The sequence below is a fragment of the Equus quagga genome, chromosome 20 (assembly GCF_021613505.1).
Source record: "Equus quagga isolate Etosha38 chromosome 20, UCLA_HA_Equagga_1.0, whole genome shotgun sequence".
Taxonomy (NCBI): domain Eukaryota; kingdom Metazoa; phylum Chordata; class Mammalia; order Perissodactyla; family Equidae; genus Equus; species Equus quagga.
The window spans coordinates 32,504,048-32,521,059 of NC_060286.1; the positions used below are offsets into that span (position 1 = coordinate 32,504,048).

Sequence of the window (17,012 nt, forward strand, 5' to 3'; positions counted from 1 at the left end):
GGAAGCAACCCACGCTGCTTGGATGAATGGATAAACAAAATGTGATATATACATACAATGGAATATTATTCAGGTTTAAAAAAGGAAGGAAATTCGGCAATATGCTACAACATGGATGAAACTTGAGGACACTATGCTAAGTGAAATGTCAGTCCTAAAAAGATAAATATTGTATGATTCCACTTAAATGAGGTACTTAGAGTGGTCAAAATCATAGAGACAGAAAGTAGCATGGTGGTTGCCAGGGGCTGTGGGGAGGGAGGAATGGAGAGTTATCGTTTAGTGAGTACAGAGTTTCAGTTTTACAGGGTGAAAAGAGTTCTAGAGATGGATGGTGGTGACGGTGGCACAACATGATGAACATGTTTAATACCACTGAACTGTACACTTACAAATGGTTAAAATGGTAAATTTTATGTGACATTTTATCACAATAAAACAAATTGGGACAAAAACACATTTGAGAAAAGAATTAGTTATTGGAAGAGATCAGATCACCTCAGAAGAGTGTTCAGGGAGAGGGCAGCCAGGGCAGAGCCTTGGGAGAAATCTCTATCTAAGGGGAGAGAAGAGAAAAGGGACCAGGAAGGGAAAGTGAGAGGCAGAATCTGGGGAGAGGGTGCGGCAGAATGTCAGGACTCAGCAGGGTCTTGGGAAGGGAGAACAGGGTCAGAGAGGTGGAGGCCACAGGCTAGCCTCGGGTGACCAACCTCCACAAGCGTAGTTTCAGGGTGTGTTGGAGGAGGATGCCAGGCCCTGGGGCCAGATGACTCAAGGTGAGGGAAAGGATGTATGAAGCAAAGGGCTGAGGCGGAAGAAAGGCTACTTAAGTACGCACTTATCTTTTCACGGAGGCAACTTGAGAGGAACGAACAGAAGACCCTGAGAGAAGAAGCTGAGGGGATAAATTAGGTCCCAGAAGACTAGAGAGAGCCAGGTCCCTGGAACAAATGGGCCCCTGAGGTAAGGCCTTCTCTTAAGGAGGCAGGCTCCATAAGATAAAGAGGAGAGACCCGTAAGGGCTCCTGCCCAGTCACTGTGTTCTCTGTAAAGATGGAATAAGGTGGTTATGGGGAGGAAAGAAAAAGAATAGGGCTAGGAGTTTTTAAAAAGAACAGAAAAGCTGTAAATAACAACAAAAACTTCATCCTGAGGGGACAGAATGCTTACGTGAGGGTCACCTCAAAGACTGTGGTGGGCATGTGTAGGAGGATGGAGGGAGCGGCAGGAGGCTAGGGGCCAAAAGACAAAGGAGCTACACGAGGGTGACAAACTGAAGGAAATAATAAAGGTAAAGAGGTGGTGGAGGAGGAGAAAAAAGAATTCCAGAATTTTACATGTTATTTACAGAGAAGGTCATAGTAAATATTATGCTAGGTGATTTACTGAGAAAACCTACCCAAACAAAAATATGCCGTATTAAAAAGTGAAGTAATAAGCACTTAATAAACACCTACTATTGCCAGTGATGGTAAAGGATGGGTATCTGCAGATCCCAAGTAAGATGAACACTTGGTCCTTCATTTTTATTATGTTTTTTGGTTTTTTTTGATTTGCACCTGAACTAACGTCTGTTGCCAATCTTTTTTTTTTTTCTTCTTCTCCCTAAAGCCCTCCAGTACATAACTGTATATTCTAGTTGTGAGTGCCTCTTGTTGTGCTATGTGGGACGCCACCTCAGCATGGCCTGATGAGCGGCGCCATGTCCGCGCCCAGGATCTGAACCTGTGAAACCCCGGGCCGCTGAAGCAGAGTGGGCAAACTTAACCACTCGGCCACAGGGCCGGCCCCTGGTCCTCCATTTTGATCACACTAGCAACATGCTTAGCTAAAATCTCAGGAGTGGACTTGTGACTCGACTCCATCTCGACAATGGGATATCCTGAGCGAGGCCCCGAGGATAGCTCTTTAAGAGGAGGGCATCCTCAGCTGATGCATACTTTGCTCTCAGCATGGCCCCTCCTTCTGCCTGGGACACAGACTTGATGCTGGAGGTGAGGCAGCCAGGAGTTGAGAAGCATGAGGACAAAGCCACACTCTGGAATGACTGGGCAGAAAGAGAGAAAGCACTGGAACCCTGAGGCCATGAGATGCTGCAGCTGCCTCTGACGGCAGCCTCTCACCAGACTTGTTGTCCTGGGAAAAAATAAACTCATATTTGGTTAAGTCACTATAAGCTGGTTTTGTTAATTACATCTGGACATACCTCTTGTTAACAAAGACACTAAATGGCAAGGCTGGGATCTGAGGCTGACCCCAGAACTCTCTTAACTGCTCTGCTATGCTGACAAGCAACAAGAAGCCATTACGGTGCCCATGAGAAGCACAGTGGGGAAAAAAACCTAATGCACCTTGCTGAGAAGATCAAGCAGGCGATATGCGAGATCCAAGATGAGATGAGATTCCGGGTGAGAGAAGACCTGATACAGGTGTAGGTGGTATGGGCTGGGACTAAGTGGGGAGGACAGAGGTTAGGGAGAGAATGCCAAGCAATGAAAAGCCAACAGTACTTAGAAACTGACTTAGGGCAGGCGGATGAGGGGTGCTGAAGGAGGAGGAAACCAGAAGGATAATCACATTGGCTCGAATTAGCCAAAGGAGCCGGTATGCGGAGAGAAGCCGGTAGCTGATGATCAAAACTGAGGCTTGTTCTAACAGCTCTGCTCGACTAATTCACTGCAATATAACCACTAAGTACTTAAACATATACACAGAAACATGGAAATGTTTGAATGCTTTTCTTCTTCCTTTTGCTAAGAGAAATGATAAATATCAACTGTTTTCCTGATAAACAAAAGGAGCTCAGCAGCTGAAACAGTCTGTTCTGAACCAAAAAGCTGGATGCTATAAATAAGTGTGCAGCCTTATTTTCTTTTGTGCCAAAGGCTAACATACTCATTATACTCAGCGAAAAACACTTATTGGAAGCCTAATTGGTAGAGAGCTCCGTTCCAGGTGCCACAGGGAAACAGCAGCCCTTACAGAGTAGACTCAGAGAATCTTGAGAAGCATCTAGCTAAGTCCCCGAAGGAGAGGACATTTGTCATTTTGGCTGCCTATTACCTCAAAACTCTTCTGATTTTTTTGTTTCAGGGGTGGGGCACCCTAGCTAGAAGGGAAGCAGCCTCTCTGCTTCCCAGTAATAAACCTCAGGGTGAATGGAGGGAAGCAATAGGTGTGTGTCACATGACCTGAGCACGGCCAATCAGATGGTCCTGCCAGCACTTTGCCTCTGGAGCTAGAGAGGCAGGGGGAGGGGCCATTGGATGTTACTTCCAGGGGCCAGGCCTGGGGGCCACAGGCGCGGTAGAGTTGGTGGAGGCCCTCCAGAGGGAACTGGGTCCTCCCAGACTGGGGCAGGGGCCTTACCTCCTTAATCTCTGCTCATGCCCATTCTTCAGCCTTCTGTGGATCCTGTGAGCAGGAGGCATCGATAAATGCCTTTTCTGCTTGAGTTAACCCGTCAGGTTCTGCTGCCTACAACCAAGGCCCTGAAGGTGCTTCAGGCCCCTCTTGTAACATCCCCTGAGGCCTCCTAGCCCCCAACAAGTAGTTGTACTACTTCTGCCTGAGAACCTTCCAGAATAGGGAATTTACAACCTGAACAGTGGCTAGAAATAAGAATCTAGGCACCACCACAGATTAAGCATGTGAATTTGGGCAAGCTTGTTAACCTCTCTATACCCAGATTCCTCACTGTAAAATGGGAAATACAGTAGCAATTAATATAGAGAGTTATCAGGAAGATTAAATTAGTTAATACATATAAGCAACAAGAACAGTACTTTAGATACAGGCTAGTAAGTGCTAAATAAAGGTTAAAGAAAGAAAAGTGCATAATACCTATCACTTTACCCACATTTAATATATGAAAATTCAAATTTATAATACATTATATCAGAAATAATTATGTACTTTACAAAACGTTTCCTCATTTTAGGAAAGGATTCAATCTGAGACCCTTGAAAATAGTGCACAACTTTACACACCAGACTAGAATACATGTTTATTATTTATTTCCTTAACAAGTGGTATGGAGTGAGTGTTTGTGTCCCCTGTAAAATTCATATGTGGAAACCTAATTCCCAGTGTGATGGTGTTAGGAGGTGGGGCCTTTGGGAGGTGATTAGGCCATGAGGGTAGAGCCCTCATGAAAGCGATTAGGCCCTAATAAAAGAGGAGAGCTCCCTTGCCCCTCCCACCATGTGAGGACCCAGCAAGAAACCAGCAGTCTGCAACCAGAAGTCAGCCTTCACCAGACAGTGACCCTGTTGGAGCCATGATCTTGGACTTCCCAGCCTCCCCAACTGTGAGAAATAAATGTCTGTTGTTTGTAAGCCAGTTTACATGTTGTTTATAACGCAGTCTGTGGTATTTTGTTATAGCAGCCCAAATGGACCAAGACAACAAGCTTTAGGATAACATTGACTATGTAGCGAGGAGCTATTCCAGTTCCTTTACAAGAACTGCCTCATTTGCCCATCCTAACGATCCTGCAAGGTATAAGCAGATACCATCAGGGTCCTCCGTTTATGGATGAGGAAACTGGAGCACAGACATGCTCCGTGACTATGTAAGATCTCAGGGTGCTGGTGGTGGAGCCAGGATCTGAATCCAGGCAGTCTGGTTCCAGAGTTGGAGCTCTTAACCACAACACTCGCTGCCTCTGAGACTTTAATTACAGACACGCCACTCACACTTTACTTACCAGGCCCACTCATGCTGCACAAAGCAAAGTACAGCTAAACAAAAGGCCCCTAAAAGTACCACGTGTTCCCTGAACTATTTCTGAGATTCAGCAATATTTTTTGCTGCTGCTGATGCCATTGCTCCCCAGGCGTCTTTGGGCTCCCTGAGGCTACAAGGACTGAGGCCTTACCAGCTTGTGGCATTTTCAGGAAACTTCACAGATCCCGTGATATCCACTAGCACCACAGCAGCCAAGGATGCACCATCCCAGCCCATCTCAAAGGTGCTCAGTTTACACAACTCATGCATTTCCTCTACACTGCAGCATCTCTCACAGACTACCCCAGTTTGGACCCCTTTCTCATAATGATAACAACCCACATCCTATAATAAGCCAAACAGGTGTTATAAAGAGAGTTAGGAAATACAAGGCAACAATTACAAATTAGCCCTTCATCCCAATTCAGAGGTGTTTGAGCTCTGGTGTCACAGCCGATGGCTCTGGCTTCCTGTGGGCTCTTGGCATCTTATACATGGTGATAGCACACTGGCTCTGAAAAAGTGCCCAGACAGTGCCAGATGCTCCTGAAATCTGGATGCCAAGCACACTGCTTGATATATAACATGTCCTGCCCTATGTTCCGTAAACATCAAGATTATGTAAATCCCTAAGCAGCTCAGGTCAATATAACTCCATCACAAAAGGACGCCCTCTCCCAAAGAACGCATGGAAGAAAAAAAGGAACTTGGGTTGTCACTGGGATGTCTGCTATCCACAACCTCTGCCCCTCGGACAGGGTGTTGGCTCAGCCCAATTCTGTTTGACCACCCCTTTTAAGCACCTAATCCCATCTGTATGTGATAGAATAAAAATGTCCAGTTTTAATGGAGTGGAGGAGATTAGGAAAAGAATATATGCTATAAAATAAATAAAATAAAACAAAATAAAATAAAATAAAAGCATTCACATTTTAACAATGGTTCCAGTCTAAAGGAAGTACTGATGAAATGGACTTTTAAGAAGACGTAGGCGTTTTGTGCACAGGGGAGAGGGGGCATATAAGAAGCTGCTTCAGTCACCTAGGCCCAGCATGGCTGGTGGCTGGAAGGGAGAGCAAGGAGTCATGTGCTGGAGGCCCTGGCTCTGCGGTCAACTGCCCACGCTTAATCCAAACTCCTTACTCACCAGCCATTGGGTTGTCATGGGGTTAAAGGAAGCAATACAGGTAAAATGCTTAGAAGAGTGTCTGGCACGGAGTGCATGATATAAACATGTCACTGTTGATGTCACTTCTATGAAACAAAGAAGGAACAGATCCTGCGGTGCTCAGGGTTTGATCTGAAGGGGGAATGAAGGGGAGAAAGGGGACCCCTGGGAACGGGGGCGACGGTACCAGTGGATGGCAAAGGGAGAGTGGAATGGAGCCTCTGAGCGGAAAGAGAGAGATGAGAGCTAGATTTTGGCCCTTTTTCACTTCTGGTGTCCAATGGAGAGAGGGCAGTGTGGGCCTGGGGAGAGGATTACGGGGTCCAAACCGGATCTGCAGATCCCTGAGTCACCCACACAAAATAGCAGGTGACATCTCTCAATCATCTGCCTGACAAGAAAAGAAGATGAATTTGGCAGTAGCAGTATTTCTACCAGGAAAGACAGGCCCAGTCGCTGTAATCATCCTGCTGCCACCTCTCTAAATCCCAGATAACATTCATTTAATACCAGGAATATTTGGTACAACAATAATTAGACTCTAAACGGCTCCTAATCATTTGAGTCGTAGTCAAAATGTCACTTGCGAAAATGCTGTTTCCTTTTGGTGGTAAGAGCTTATCCTTTCCGGTCTCTTATTTTGGCTTTTCATACATCAGCCATCTCTGAGGGGGCTCCGGAATGAGCAGCTCTTCTGGCATAAGAAGGGGATTTAGCAATTACCTTCCTAGTACGCAAAGCCCAATTACACGAACTGGGTGCATGGCAGTGACAGCTGTACAATACCACAAGCAAGGAAAAGCCAAAGTCTATTTTTGGAATTCAAGGGTGAGATTCAGCATCCAAAAATCCATGGGGGAGAGGGCAGGAATAAAATAATCAGATACCCCTCAAATTTAGCCTGGAGCTTAGGTCAAAAATTCATCACTATTAAAATAGAACGAATAAAATAGTGAACTGTCTTCACCGTGGTGGACAGGTTGGCCTTATCCTAAAAGTTCTCCTAACATAGATCCTTCTATTGACTGGAAACATGATCTTTTCTACATCATAATACTTAATGAGTCAGTTAATAAATGTAATTCCTTGCAGTTGTGTAACAATTTTTTTTAATTTAACATGGTACACAGATAACATGTCATATCTTTACTTTTAGCAATGAAAAACTATGTAAGCAATTGAGATATTTTGGACCATTATCTTAGACCCACAGAATGACATAATCAGAGAGCGTATTGAGACTTTCAAGATTATCTCGTCTCTTCTTACTTTTCAGATGTGAAAACTAAGACCCAGTGAGGAGATAGGACCTGGCCAGGGTCACAAAGTGGCAGACCTGAACGATGCTCAGCTCAGAGCCCTTATTTCTAATTAACTAAGAATAAAAGTACAAATCAAAGTGAAGTTTGAGAGATCTATTTTTAGGGGAGTCTGTGTCTGGGGAAAGCTTCTAAGAGGTATGCTTATGGGACTCTCAGCTACAAATAGCCCCCCGCCCCAGGTTTTGAGAAAATATAGAAGATGTCCATCAAGTCTTGCTTGAGTCTTCTCCCCTTTAAACTGGAAGTAAGATAAAGCACAGTCCACATCCGTGCCCCCCCTCCCATTTCTCTTTTTCCCCTAAAACAGCAATACTGCTCCAAGCAGAGGAGTCTCAAAGCTTTACTGCTTTGGCAAATGCTTAAATTAAAGGACACCACTGCCCCTGGCCATGGTGGGAGGAGTGGAGAGTGGGCTGTTTTTCAAAGGTCACAGACTTCATTACAGAATTTGAACGGTGGACGTCATCCTCTGGCACGCTCTCTGCTCAACTATATGAAACAACCTGATGGAGTTTGACAGCCAGTAAAGGGTCTCCAGGGTCCCACACAAATACTGCTCCAGCCACTGTTGTGCTGATGTTTCTGCTCTTTGTTGTTCTCGCAAAATGAATCACTGGATTCAAGGAGTGGGCATTTCATTCCTCTACCCCCTCCTTCCTTAAACACTTCTCACCTTTCGGTCTTTGTTTTCAGTCTATCTCCCCTGGCTTGGGGCACCAGGTTTTAACCCTTGAACCACGGCTGCCACTTTACCTATGCAAGACTGAAGGGAGGGAAGAAAGGAGTGCGGGGTGCTGCCCAGAGGTGTGTTTTGTACAAAACAGGTGCTCAATGAATGCTTGAACGAATGAATCAATATGGACCAAGTGTTAGCATGCATTCCATCAGATATCCTTTACGGGGGCCGTGGACAAACAAGAAAATACTGAGGAGTGCAGTAAATGCAAAGAATCTGGAGATGATGTCATATCAAAAAGGGCTAAAATAGAGGCTATAAATTATGGCCTAATGGCCAAATCTGACTTGCCGCCCATTTTTATAGGGTCAAAAAGCTAAAATTGTTTTATAGATGAACATTTGCCATCAATTGGATGAGAGGAAATACTAACTTTAAACCCAAATTAAGGAAAGTGTTATCCCCCAAAATAATCTCATTCTTCTCATTAAAGGACCTATATTACAAACACTTGTACTCAGTAATTATATTCTGAATTTCATCATAAAAATCTTGTGAAAATTTGTTTCCTCTCTGGTTATACCTATATTATAGCCTTCATTTCACCTCTTGGTCCCCAAAGCCTAAAATATTTAGTGTCTGTCCCTGTATAGAAAAGTTTCCAACCCCTAGACTAAAGGAATGGGGCACTTTATGCTAGAGGAAAGAAGACAATATATCAGCTGTCTCCAAAAATTGGAAGGCTGTCATTGAGGCAGGACTTGCCCTATCGCTCCAAAGAGAGAATAGTTGAAAGTTACAAGGAGACGAATTTCAGATCAATCTTTTCTAATAACCAGAGAGGAAATGGAATGGTAGGTATTACATACCAAGAGCTGTGCTGGCTATTTTACACCTACTGTCTCGCTGAGCTTCAGTCTCTGAGATGAAAGTACAGAGTGGCTAAGTATCTTTCCCAAAGTCACACAGCGGAAAAGGTAGAACCAGGATTTGAATCCAGATCTGCCTGACTCCAAGGCTGTTTTTTCACTACGCAATGTAAGACTCTAATAAGAGTCAAGGATAATCTGCCAGGGTTATTACAGAGGAGATTTTTACATTAGAAAGCAGATTATCAACACCACCAATAAGAATAGTAACATACACTTTGCATACACTCTCTCTTTAATCCTCACAATAACCGTTGGAGGTAGGTCCTATTATTACCTGTATTTCCACACAAGGGGACAGGTTTAGAGAGGTAAAACTCACACGTGATATCAAAACATAAGATATTGTTAAGATGGCTATACTAACTAAAGGGATCCCCAGATTCAACAATATCTCCATCGAAATTCTAACAGTCTTTTCTGCAGAAATGGAAAAGCCAATCCTCAGATTCATGTGGAATTGCAAGGGGTTCTGAATAGGCAAAACAATCTTGAAAAAAGAGCAAAGTTGGAAGACTCACACTTCTCGATTTCAAAGCTTACAACAAGTCTACAATAATCAAAACAGTGCAGTATTGGCATAAGGATAAATATATAGACCAATGGAATAGAACTGAAATCCCAGAAATAAAGCCACACATCTATGGCCAACTGATTTTTGACAAAGGTGCCAAGTTCATTCAATGGGAAAAAAACATCTCTCAACAGATGCTGCTGGAACAGCAGGATTTCCACAGGCAAAAGAATGAAGCTGGATTCTACCTGATACCAGATAGAAAATTAACTCAAAATGGGTCAACAATCTAAATACAGGAGTGAAAACCATAAAGTTCTACAGGAAAACATGGGAGTAAATTTTCACGACCTTGGATTTGGCAATGGATTCTTAGGTATGACACCAAAAGCATGAGCAACAAAAGAAAAAATTGATATACCAGACTTGATCAGGATTAAAAACTTCTATGCATCAAAGGACATTGTCAAAAAAATGAAAAAAACCTATGGAGCGGGAGAAGATATTTGCAAATCATGTATCTGTTAAGGGTTTTTTATCCACAATAAATAAAGAACTCCTATAACTCAACAATAAAAAGACAAACAACCCAATTTAAAAATGGTCAAAGGTCTTGAATAGACATTTCTCCAAATAAGATACTCAAATGGCCAATAAGCACATGAAAAGATGTTCAACATCATTAGCCAACAGAGAAATGCAAATCAAACCCACAATGAAATATCATTTCACACCTACTAGGATGACTATAATAAAACGAAAAACAAAAAACAGCAAGTGTTGGTGAGGATGTGGAGAAATTAGAACCTTTGTGCCTTGCTGCCTGGAATGTAAAATGGTGGAGCTGCTATGAAAAACAGTTTGGCAGTTCTTCAAAAAGTTAAACATGCAATTACCATATGACCCAGCAATTCCAGTCATGGATATATACCCAAAAGAAATGAAAACAGGAACTCAGATATGTGTATGCCAATGTGCATTGCAGCATTACTCGCAATAGCCAAAAGGTGAAAACAATCCACATGACCATCAGTAGATGAATGGATAAACAAAATGTGGCATATATGCACAATAGAATTATTCTGCCATAAAGAGGAATGAAGTTCTGATACATGCGATCAGATGTATTATTACAACACGGCTGAACCTTGAAAACATTAGACTAAGAAAAATAAACCAGAAACAAAAAACAAGTATTGCATGATTCCGTTTATATGATGTACCTAGAAGAGGTAAATCCACAGAGACAGAAAGTAGATTAGAGGTTACCAGGTTATGGGGGTTGGCAGAATGAGGAGTTATTGCTTAATGGGCACCGAGTTGCTGTTTGGGGTGATGGAAAAGTTTAGAAATAGCCATGATGGTTACACAACACTGTGAATGCAATTAATGCCACTGAATTGTATACTTTAAAAAGGTTACAATGGCATATTAAAAAAAAAAATTTAAGTTAAAAAATTAAAAGTTAAAAAAAATTTTCGAGGGCCATAAGAAGAGAGTAATGATGCCTAATTCAAAAAACACTTCCATAATGGTGGGAACGAAGGTACCAGTGGCCACGTCAGTGGCTGAGATTCTTCATGCAAAATGACAGAGCTGATCCCTAGTGGGCTGACCTCTGTAGCTGGACCAGAGTTGGGATCTGTACCAATGCTCTGCCCCAAGCTGGGCCCACCTCTTCTGCTGCGGCCTACTTCCCAGGTAAATGACCTTTAACCTTGGGCCTGCCTGGGGAAGATACACTCATTGCACATCTACAAGGAGACGAAACCAAAGAAAAGGGAGCAGGATGAGAACACTGACTTTGAAGCCTCAGTTTATTCAGCAAGATTTTATTGGGCACCTACCATGAACCAAACACTCTGCCTTAACTTCTCAGAAGCCTGCGGCTCCATCTGTGTCAGGCCACACTGACGCCTTCTAGGGACCTTGACACCTAGGTCAAGGTCGGCTTTCGGCAGTACGAGTGGGGCTGCATGAAATACCAAACTCTAAGGTAAACTAACAAATGGTGGCCTGTGAAACAGACTTAAGTAGACAGATAAGGATTTTTCACAATGCCCCTTGATTAGGTAAGTGTTCGGGTTAGGCATGTGTAAATGTCCCTTTGGTACAAGCACTAGCCAGACAATTCTACCCACAGAACTATAATGCTGCCGAGACTAACCATAAACAAATGAATATGAGTTCAACGGGAAAGATAAAAATACCCTTTCTGTCTTTAAAGCTGCCATGTCTATGTAGAGGGGACACATACACCCTTCAAAAAGGACCCCATAACATTCTGTCAGAATGGAGCCGTTAATAGTCAAATTCAAGAAACAAACCTCCTTAGCAGCTTGGGTTCATTCTGAAAAACAGAGGAAGCCGTGCTTGTTGCTTTACTTTTAATAGCGCAGGTTGTCATGCCAACTAGTGCTGCTGTTTAAATTAAAGGGGAAAAAAAAAAGAAGTGTTCCTTCCTACACAAACCTTTCGGCAGGGCTCACAATTAGTCTTTAAAAAACATGAAAACTCATAGCACTGGAGTTATGGTAGACATTGTGCTTCTATTTAAACCTGTCAGAATGAGGATGTGATAAACCTTTGATTTGTATTTCCTTTGCATGATGCTCCTTGCCCAGAATCTGGCTGAATAGTGCCCTGAGAAAAAGGGGGCATTATGTGGGCATACAAAAGGGCACCAAACTCGAGATGGGAAAGGAGCCTTCCATCTTGAATAAACACAGCTGAAGGAGGAGACAGAGAGAGGACAGTTTTCTCGTGAAAGTGGCTCTGCTTCCCCCCATGCACACTTCTTAAAGGCTGGGTCCGCACAATGCTGCACAGCACACCAAAGGTGTCAATGACAGGAGGAGAGGAGACGAGCTGCCGTGCTAGGAAGCGCGGCAGTGGTGCCCCCCAACTTTCCTCTGTGAGTGCAGGAGTGCAGAGGGGCCCAGGTCAGTGGAGGAGATGAGCCAGAAGAAGGAAAACATGCTGTGTCTTGATGTGGACATGATGTTGGTTGGGGACAAGAGAAGGAAAGAAAGAATGAGGACAGGGTGAGAAGGAGGTAAGACTTCTCTCACAATAGCCTGGTGGTTATTAACTCTTCTGTTCACAAAGGTTCTGCCCGAAATAAAGGAAGGTCTCTGCAGTGTCTCTGAGGCAGAGGACCTGCCTACAGACCAGCCTGAGGGGGATGTGGTCGGAACACGTTAGCAAGGGGCACAAGCAGGCTGTACCAGCTGCTGATCTGGGTTTGGGAGTTGAGGAGGCAGTGATGGGGTGTGGTGCCAACAGAGGGGAGACGAATGATTGGGAATATGCACAACAAAACATTTATGATACTATCTTCTTCCTTGAAACTTACATAGATGTATGTGCATTTATTCATAAGGAGATACATGAAAAGACGGTCTCTGAAACATCAATGCGTAGTCAATTATCTCAGGAGAGCGGGATTGTAAATGACTTTTATTTTCTTTTCCATATTTGTATGTATTGTTTGATTCTTTGAGGAGCCTGCAGGGCTGGTGCGTGTGGCAGAAAGATAAACAATGATGTCAATTTCATTACGTGCGGAAAAGGAACACAAAACACCAGAAAAAGAGAGAAAAAGAAGCGGGAAGAGGAAGAGCCATCAAACATTTCTGAACAGAAGAGTGGCATGCCCATTCCCACGTTCTAGAAAGGTCACTCTGATGATGATGCAGGAGATGAAGACAGGGAAATAGAATGTATTACCACAAGGATGAACGACAATAATTGGAATCACTAACAGTCGTGGGCCCAAAGAAGTAACAGAGGCGTTTAAACTCCAGTTACCCCCACAGCAGCACCACCCCCCAGAGCCAACTGCCCACCACCTGCACGATGGATAAACTGTGCTGTGTCTATCCAATGGGATGGTATTCAGCCACAAAAAGGAATGAAGTACTGATACTTGCTACAGCGTGGATAACCTTGAAACCGTTGTGCTAAGTGAAAGAAGCCAGTTACAAAGGTCACTATTAGATGATGTCATTTATATAAAATACCCCCGATAGGTAAATCCATAGAATCAGAAAGCAGATTAGTAGTTGACAGGGACTGCGGAGAGGGAGAATGGGGAATAACGGCTTAATGGGTACAGGGTTTCCTTTTAGGGTGATGAAAATATTTTAGAATTAGATAGAAGTGATGGTTGCACAATATTGTGAATGTAGTAAATGCCACTGAATTACACACTTAAAATGGTTAAGTTTATGTTAGATGAATTTACCTCAATTAAAAACAAATCCAGTTAGCCTTTTAACCTAAGGTCCTGAGAAAATGGATGAGCAGATGAGAAGAAAAAAAAACAAAACCCCAGCAAATGAGGGAAGCAGGACACTCTAAGTAAGATGTGGCCTGAGACCAAGGGAGAGAAGGTCCCTGCTGAGCCGAGGGTGGACCCAGCCCCTGCTGCAGTAACCAAGCCACCCAAAGACGGAACCGCTGCCCCAAGATGCCGTGTACTTTCACCGTTCTCCCACGACACCACCAGTTTTAGTTAGAAGATCTGAGACAATATGGCGGTCAAATGTTTGCTGGAGGAAGCTCTAACTGCAAAACTAAGTAGAAACAGCAAGAAAGGCTGAAGCCAAGTCTTCCAATCCTTTATTCCTGGATGCAGACTCTGCATGGAGCCCTCCCCAGACTCAGCCACACAGGTTGGCAACTGCCCACTGCTTGGCTGTCTCCCTCTAGACTGGGAGCTGTCATGGGCAGGGACCACGCCTCACTGGTGGCTGTATCCTCAGCCTTAATCACAGCCCCTGGCACAGAACAGGGACTGCACACACATTGTTGACGAACTGCATGTCCTCCTTTTTACATATTTCATCAATTGACTTATATTTTTACTAGATAAAACACATAGTACAAAATTCAAAAGGCTCCACGGTATATGTGGTGACAAATTTCCCTTTCTCCCATCCTTCTACTCCAGCACCTTCAAGGCAACCTCTGGCCCTGTCGCCAACGTTTTAAATGTGACCAGGGCAGTGAAATCCTGAATTGCAAAGACTCCGGCAACCAACCAGACTACCCAGTGACTTCAGCGTCAGGTCGTCACCACAAGATGGAAGCTACATGGGATAACAAGGTGAAAGTCATCTGGGTGAAAACAAGGTCCCAGTATTCTGCGCCGGAAGGAGACACATGCCAGGGAGCTCCCAGCTTGTAGAGGAATGCTGCTAGGGTGACAGCCGTCCCCCTAGAGACATTCATGGCATGACAAGAAGTCTGTGGGCAGGGGCCACCCAGCCTGTCAACCAAACCAGCCACCTCAAGCTCCTCACACCTGTTTTGGACGTAGGCGAATTTCAAGCTGGGGAAAAGCTCTGTTGCTACACAATGGGATGAAAGTAGACATGCAAAGCACACTCAACCTGGACCCAGAGAGATATTTAGTGGTTTGTCTGGAGGAAAAAAGAACTCAAGTGAGCTGGGTGGCACTGTCCCCACAGATGGGCTCCGTGGCAGAGGCACAGACAGGAACTAAGCTGGCTGGGAGGAGAGGGTCCCAGGAAATCAAAGCACCCCGAGTGTGAAGAACTGGGCCAATCTTAAGCCGGGGCAGAGCCCCAGGGGGTGTACTGTGTGTGACAGGAACATCTGGACCCACGGCTTTATCTAGCTGGATTGTGAGGGGCTTTTTTTGAAGACTGAGTAACCATTGCCCTGTATAGTCACCAAACCAAAGACTAAAAAAAGATCCAAGCCACGCAGGCTCATCTGTTCTCCAAGGCTCCTGCCTAATGTGACGATGCACCGGCAGGCTAGAGGGTGAGTCGGGTGCTTATCTGATTTCAGCCAATCTGTTACTGCATTTCATTCCCTGTCCTCGTGCCCAGAGGCTGTTGCAATGTGTATAAATTTAGAAAAAGAAGGATAAATAACATGGAAAAGTTCATTTTAACAAAATGAGTTGTTTTCTTTCTTCCTTTCTTTCTTTCTTTCTTTTCTCTCCACTACAGAAAAGATAAAAAGATCTTGTTACTTGCTTATCTCTCTCACCACGGTGGAACTCGGTATTCTGGGCAACAAGTCAATAATGCACCACCACAGCCCAAGATTAACCAGATTCTTCTGAAACTGTAAAACAGTCAACATTCCATCCTAAATATTTCTTAGCAGTTGAGGGAATGAGATGACGGTACCTCATACAAGATCTGTAATCAACTGAGGTCTCTTGTGAACAAGCAAAAGACTCTAAATGAAGACAGTTTCCTTTCATGAAAGCCTACATCAGCTCACCTGACAACACACTCACCTGAAGTCGCCATTTCACCAGAGTTATGCATTGGTACTTTAAATAAGATGAAACCTATTTTATAAGGAAATTAATATCAAAGATGGGAGATTTTTGGTTATGGTGGAAATTACATCGAAAGAGAAACTTCTTGAGAAATGCTTTCCTCCCCTCACACACAATCTCATAGCCAGTGGGTTTATGGACCATTGGTAGGAAGGGACTGCCAATGCATTCCCCCATCTAATCATTTAGCCCAATTCCCATTTTACAGAGGAGAAAACCAAAGTTAAATGATGGAACCAAGGTCACATGGCTGCCATGACAGAGTGGAGGCCAGGACTGGGTCTCACAGCTCTTCCCAGTGCTTACACTACCAGCACCACACACCACCTGGAAGTCAACCAGACTCAAGGGCTGTACCTCTGACAGCATCTCATACTGGCCTCTTCTTCCAAGAGCGATGGTCAGTAAATCATAGACCACAGATGCGCTCTGCAAACTGATGAGACGGTCGCTCTTGTGCTCGGGTATCCTGCTCAGCACAGCATCGCGGTTGGCCTGAAAACAACATGGAAGACAGAAGAAGATGATGAGCCAGCCCATGCACATAACTATCACTTTGTAAAGAGAAGAATCTGGGCCTTCCTGCCCCTAACAGCTTGCCAAGGGCCTGGAGACAAGGGCAGGAATGAGTAAGGGGCTTGTCACCTCCGGTCGTTTATTCAATCCCCAGAGCACCAGGGCACATGGTACATGGTATTATGCCAACACTGAAGGCCTGGACGTGTGATCCTAGAGGACACTTGTACCTGTCAGCAGGTGTCTGGAGGAAGCTTTAGGAGCTGATGCAAGGCAGGGTGATCGTTCCTGGGCTCAGGTTCACAGACTGCCTCGCTGCAGACACAGCAGTGCTCTGGAACAGCAGAATAATCCATCAAGTGAGGCCCTGCTGCGCCCCACTTGTAGATCCTGCTTCTGCTCTAAAGAGTGGCAGAAAAGTTCCAGCCCCACACGTCCCATCATCAAATGGTGTCATCAAATTCCATCCATCCTACAGAGATATATCACACTTTTCCTCTATCACCAAAGCAACATTCAAATCCCTATATGACATCTTCACTGGAACAGACTACAAAGACTAATTCAGTCTTGCTTAGGGATGCACAAAACAGATGCATATGAGAAAGCAAGAAGCAAACAGATTTTGGCTTTAAAAGACATTACCACAGAGGACTCAAGAGAGCACCTTGCCTATTTCACATCTCCGCTGCTTAGCACAGAAATAAAGCAGGCACATTCAAGCTTATTAATCTCATCTATCTAGAAATCAAATGCTCTTTACAGCAACTTGTTTTCACTCCTTTTGAAATTTAATTTTTCTACAGATTCCTCCAGACATATCACATGTATTAG

General features: G+C 44.1%; 1 protein-coding gene across 9 annotated transcripts in view; it reads right to left on the reverse strand.

Moving 5' to 3' along the window:
• Positions 1 to 17,012, reverse strand: part of TTC7B (tetratricopeptide repeat domain 7B) — a 222,666-nt gene that overhangs the window by 108,903 nt on the left and 96,751 nt on the right. For all 9 annotated transcript variants that reach the window (XR_006886346.1, XM_046647628.1, XM_046647626.1 and 6 more), the window contains one exon: positions 16,020 to 16,157. Coding sequence is in view for 8 of the 9 variants with exons in the window: in XM_046647628.1 (XP_046503584.1) it covers positions 16,020 to 16,157 (138 nt within the window). In the remaining variant the exon portion in view is untranslated. The remainder of the gene's footprint in view (positions 1 to 16,019; positions 16,158 to 17,012) is intronic.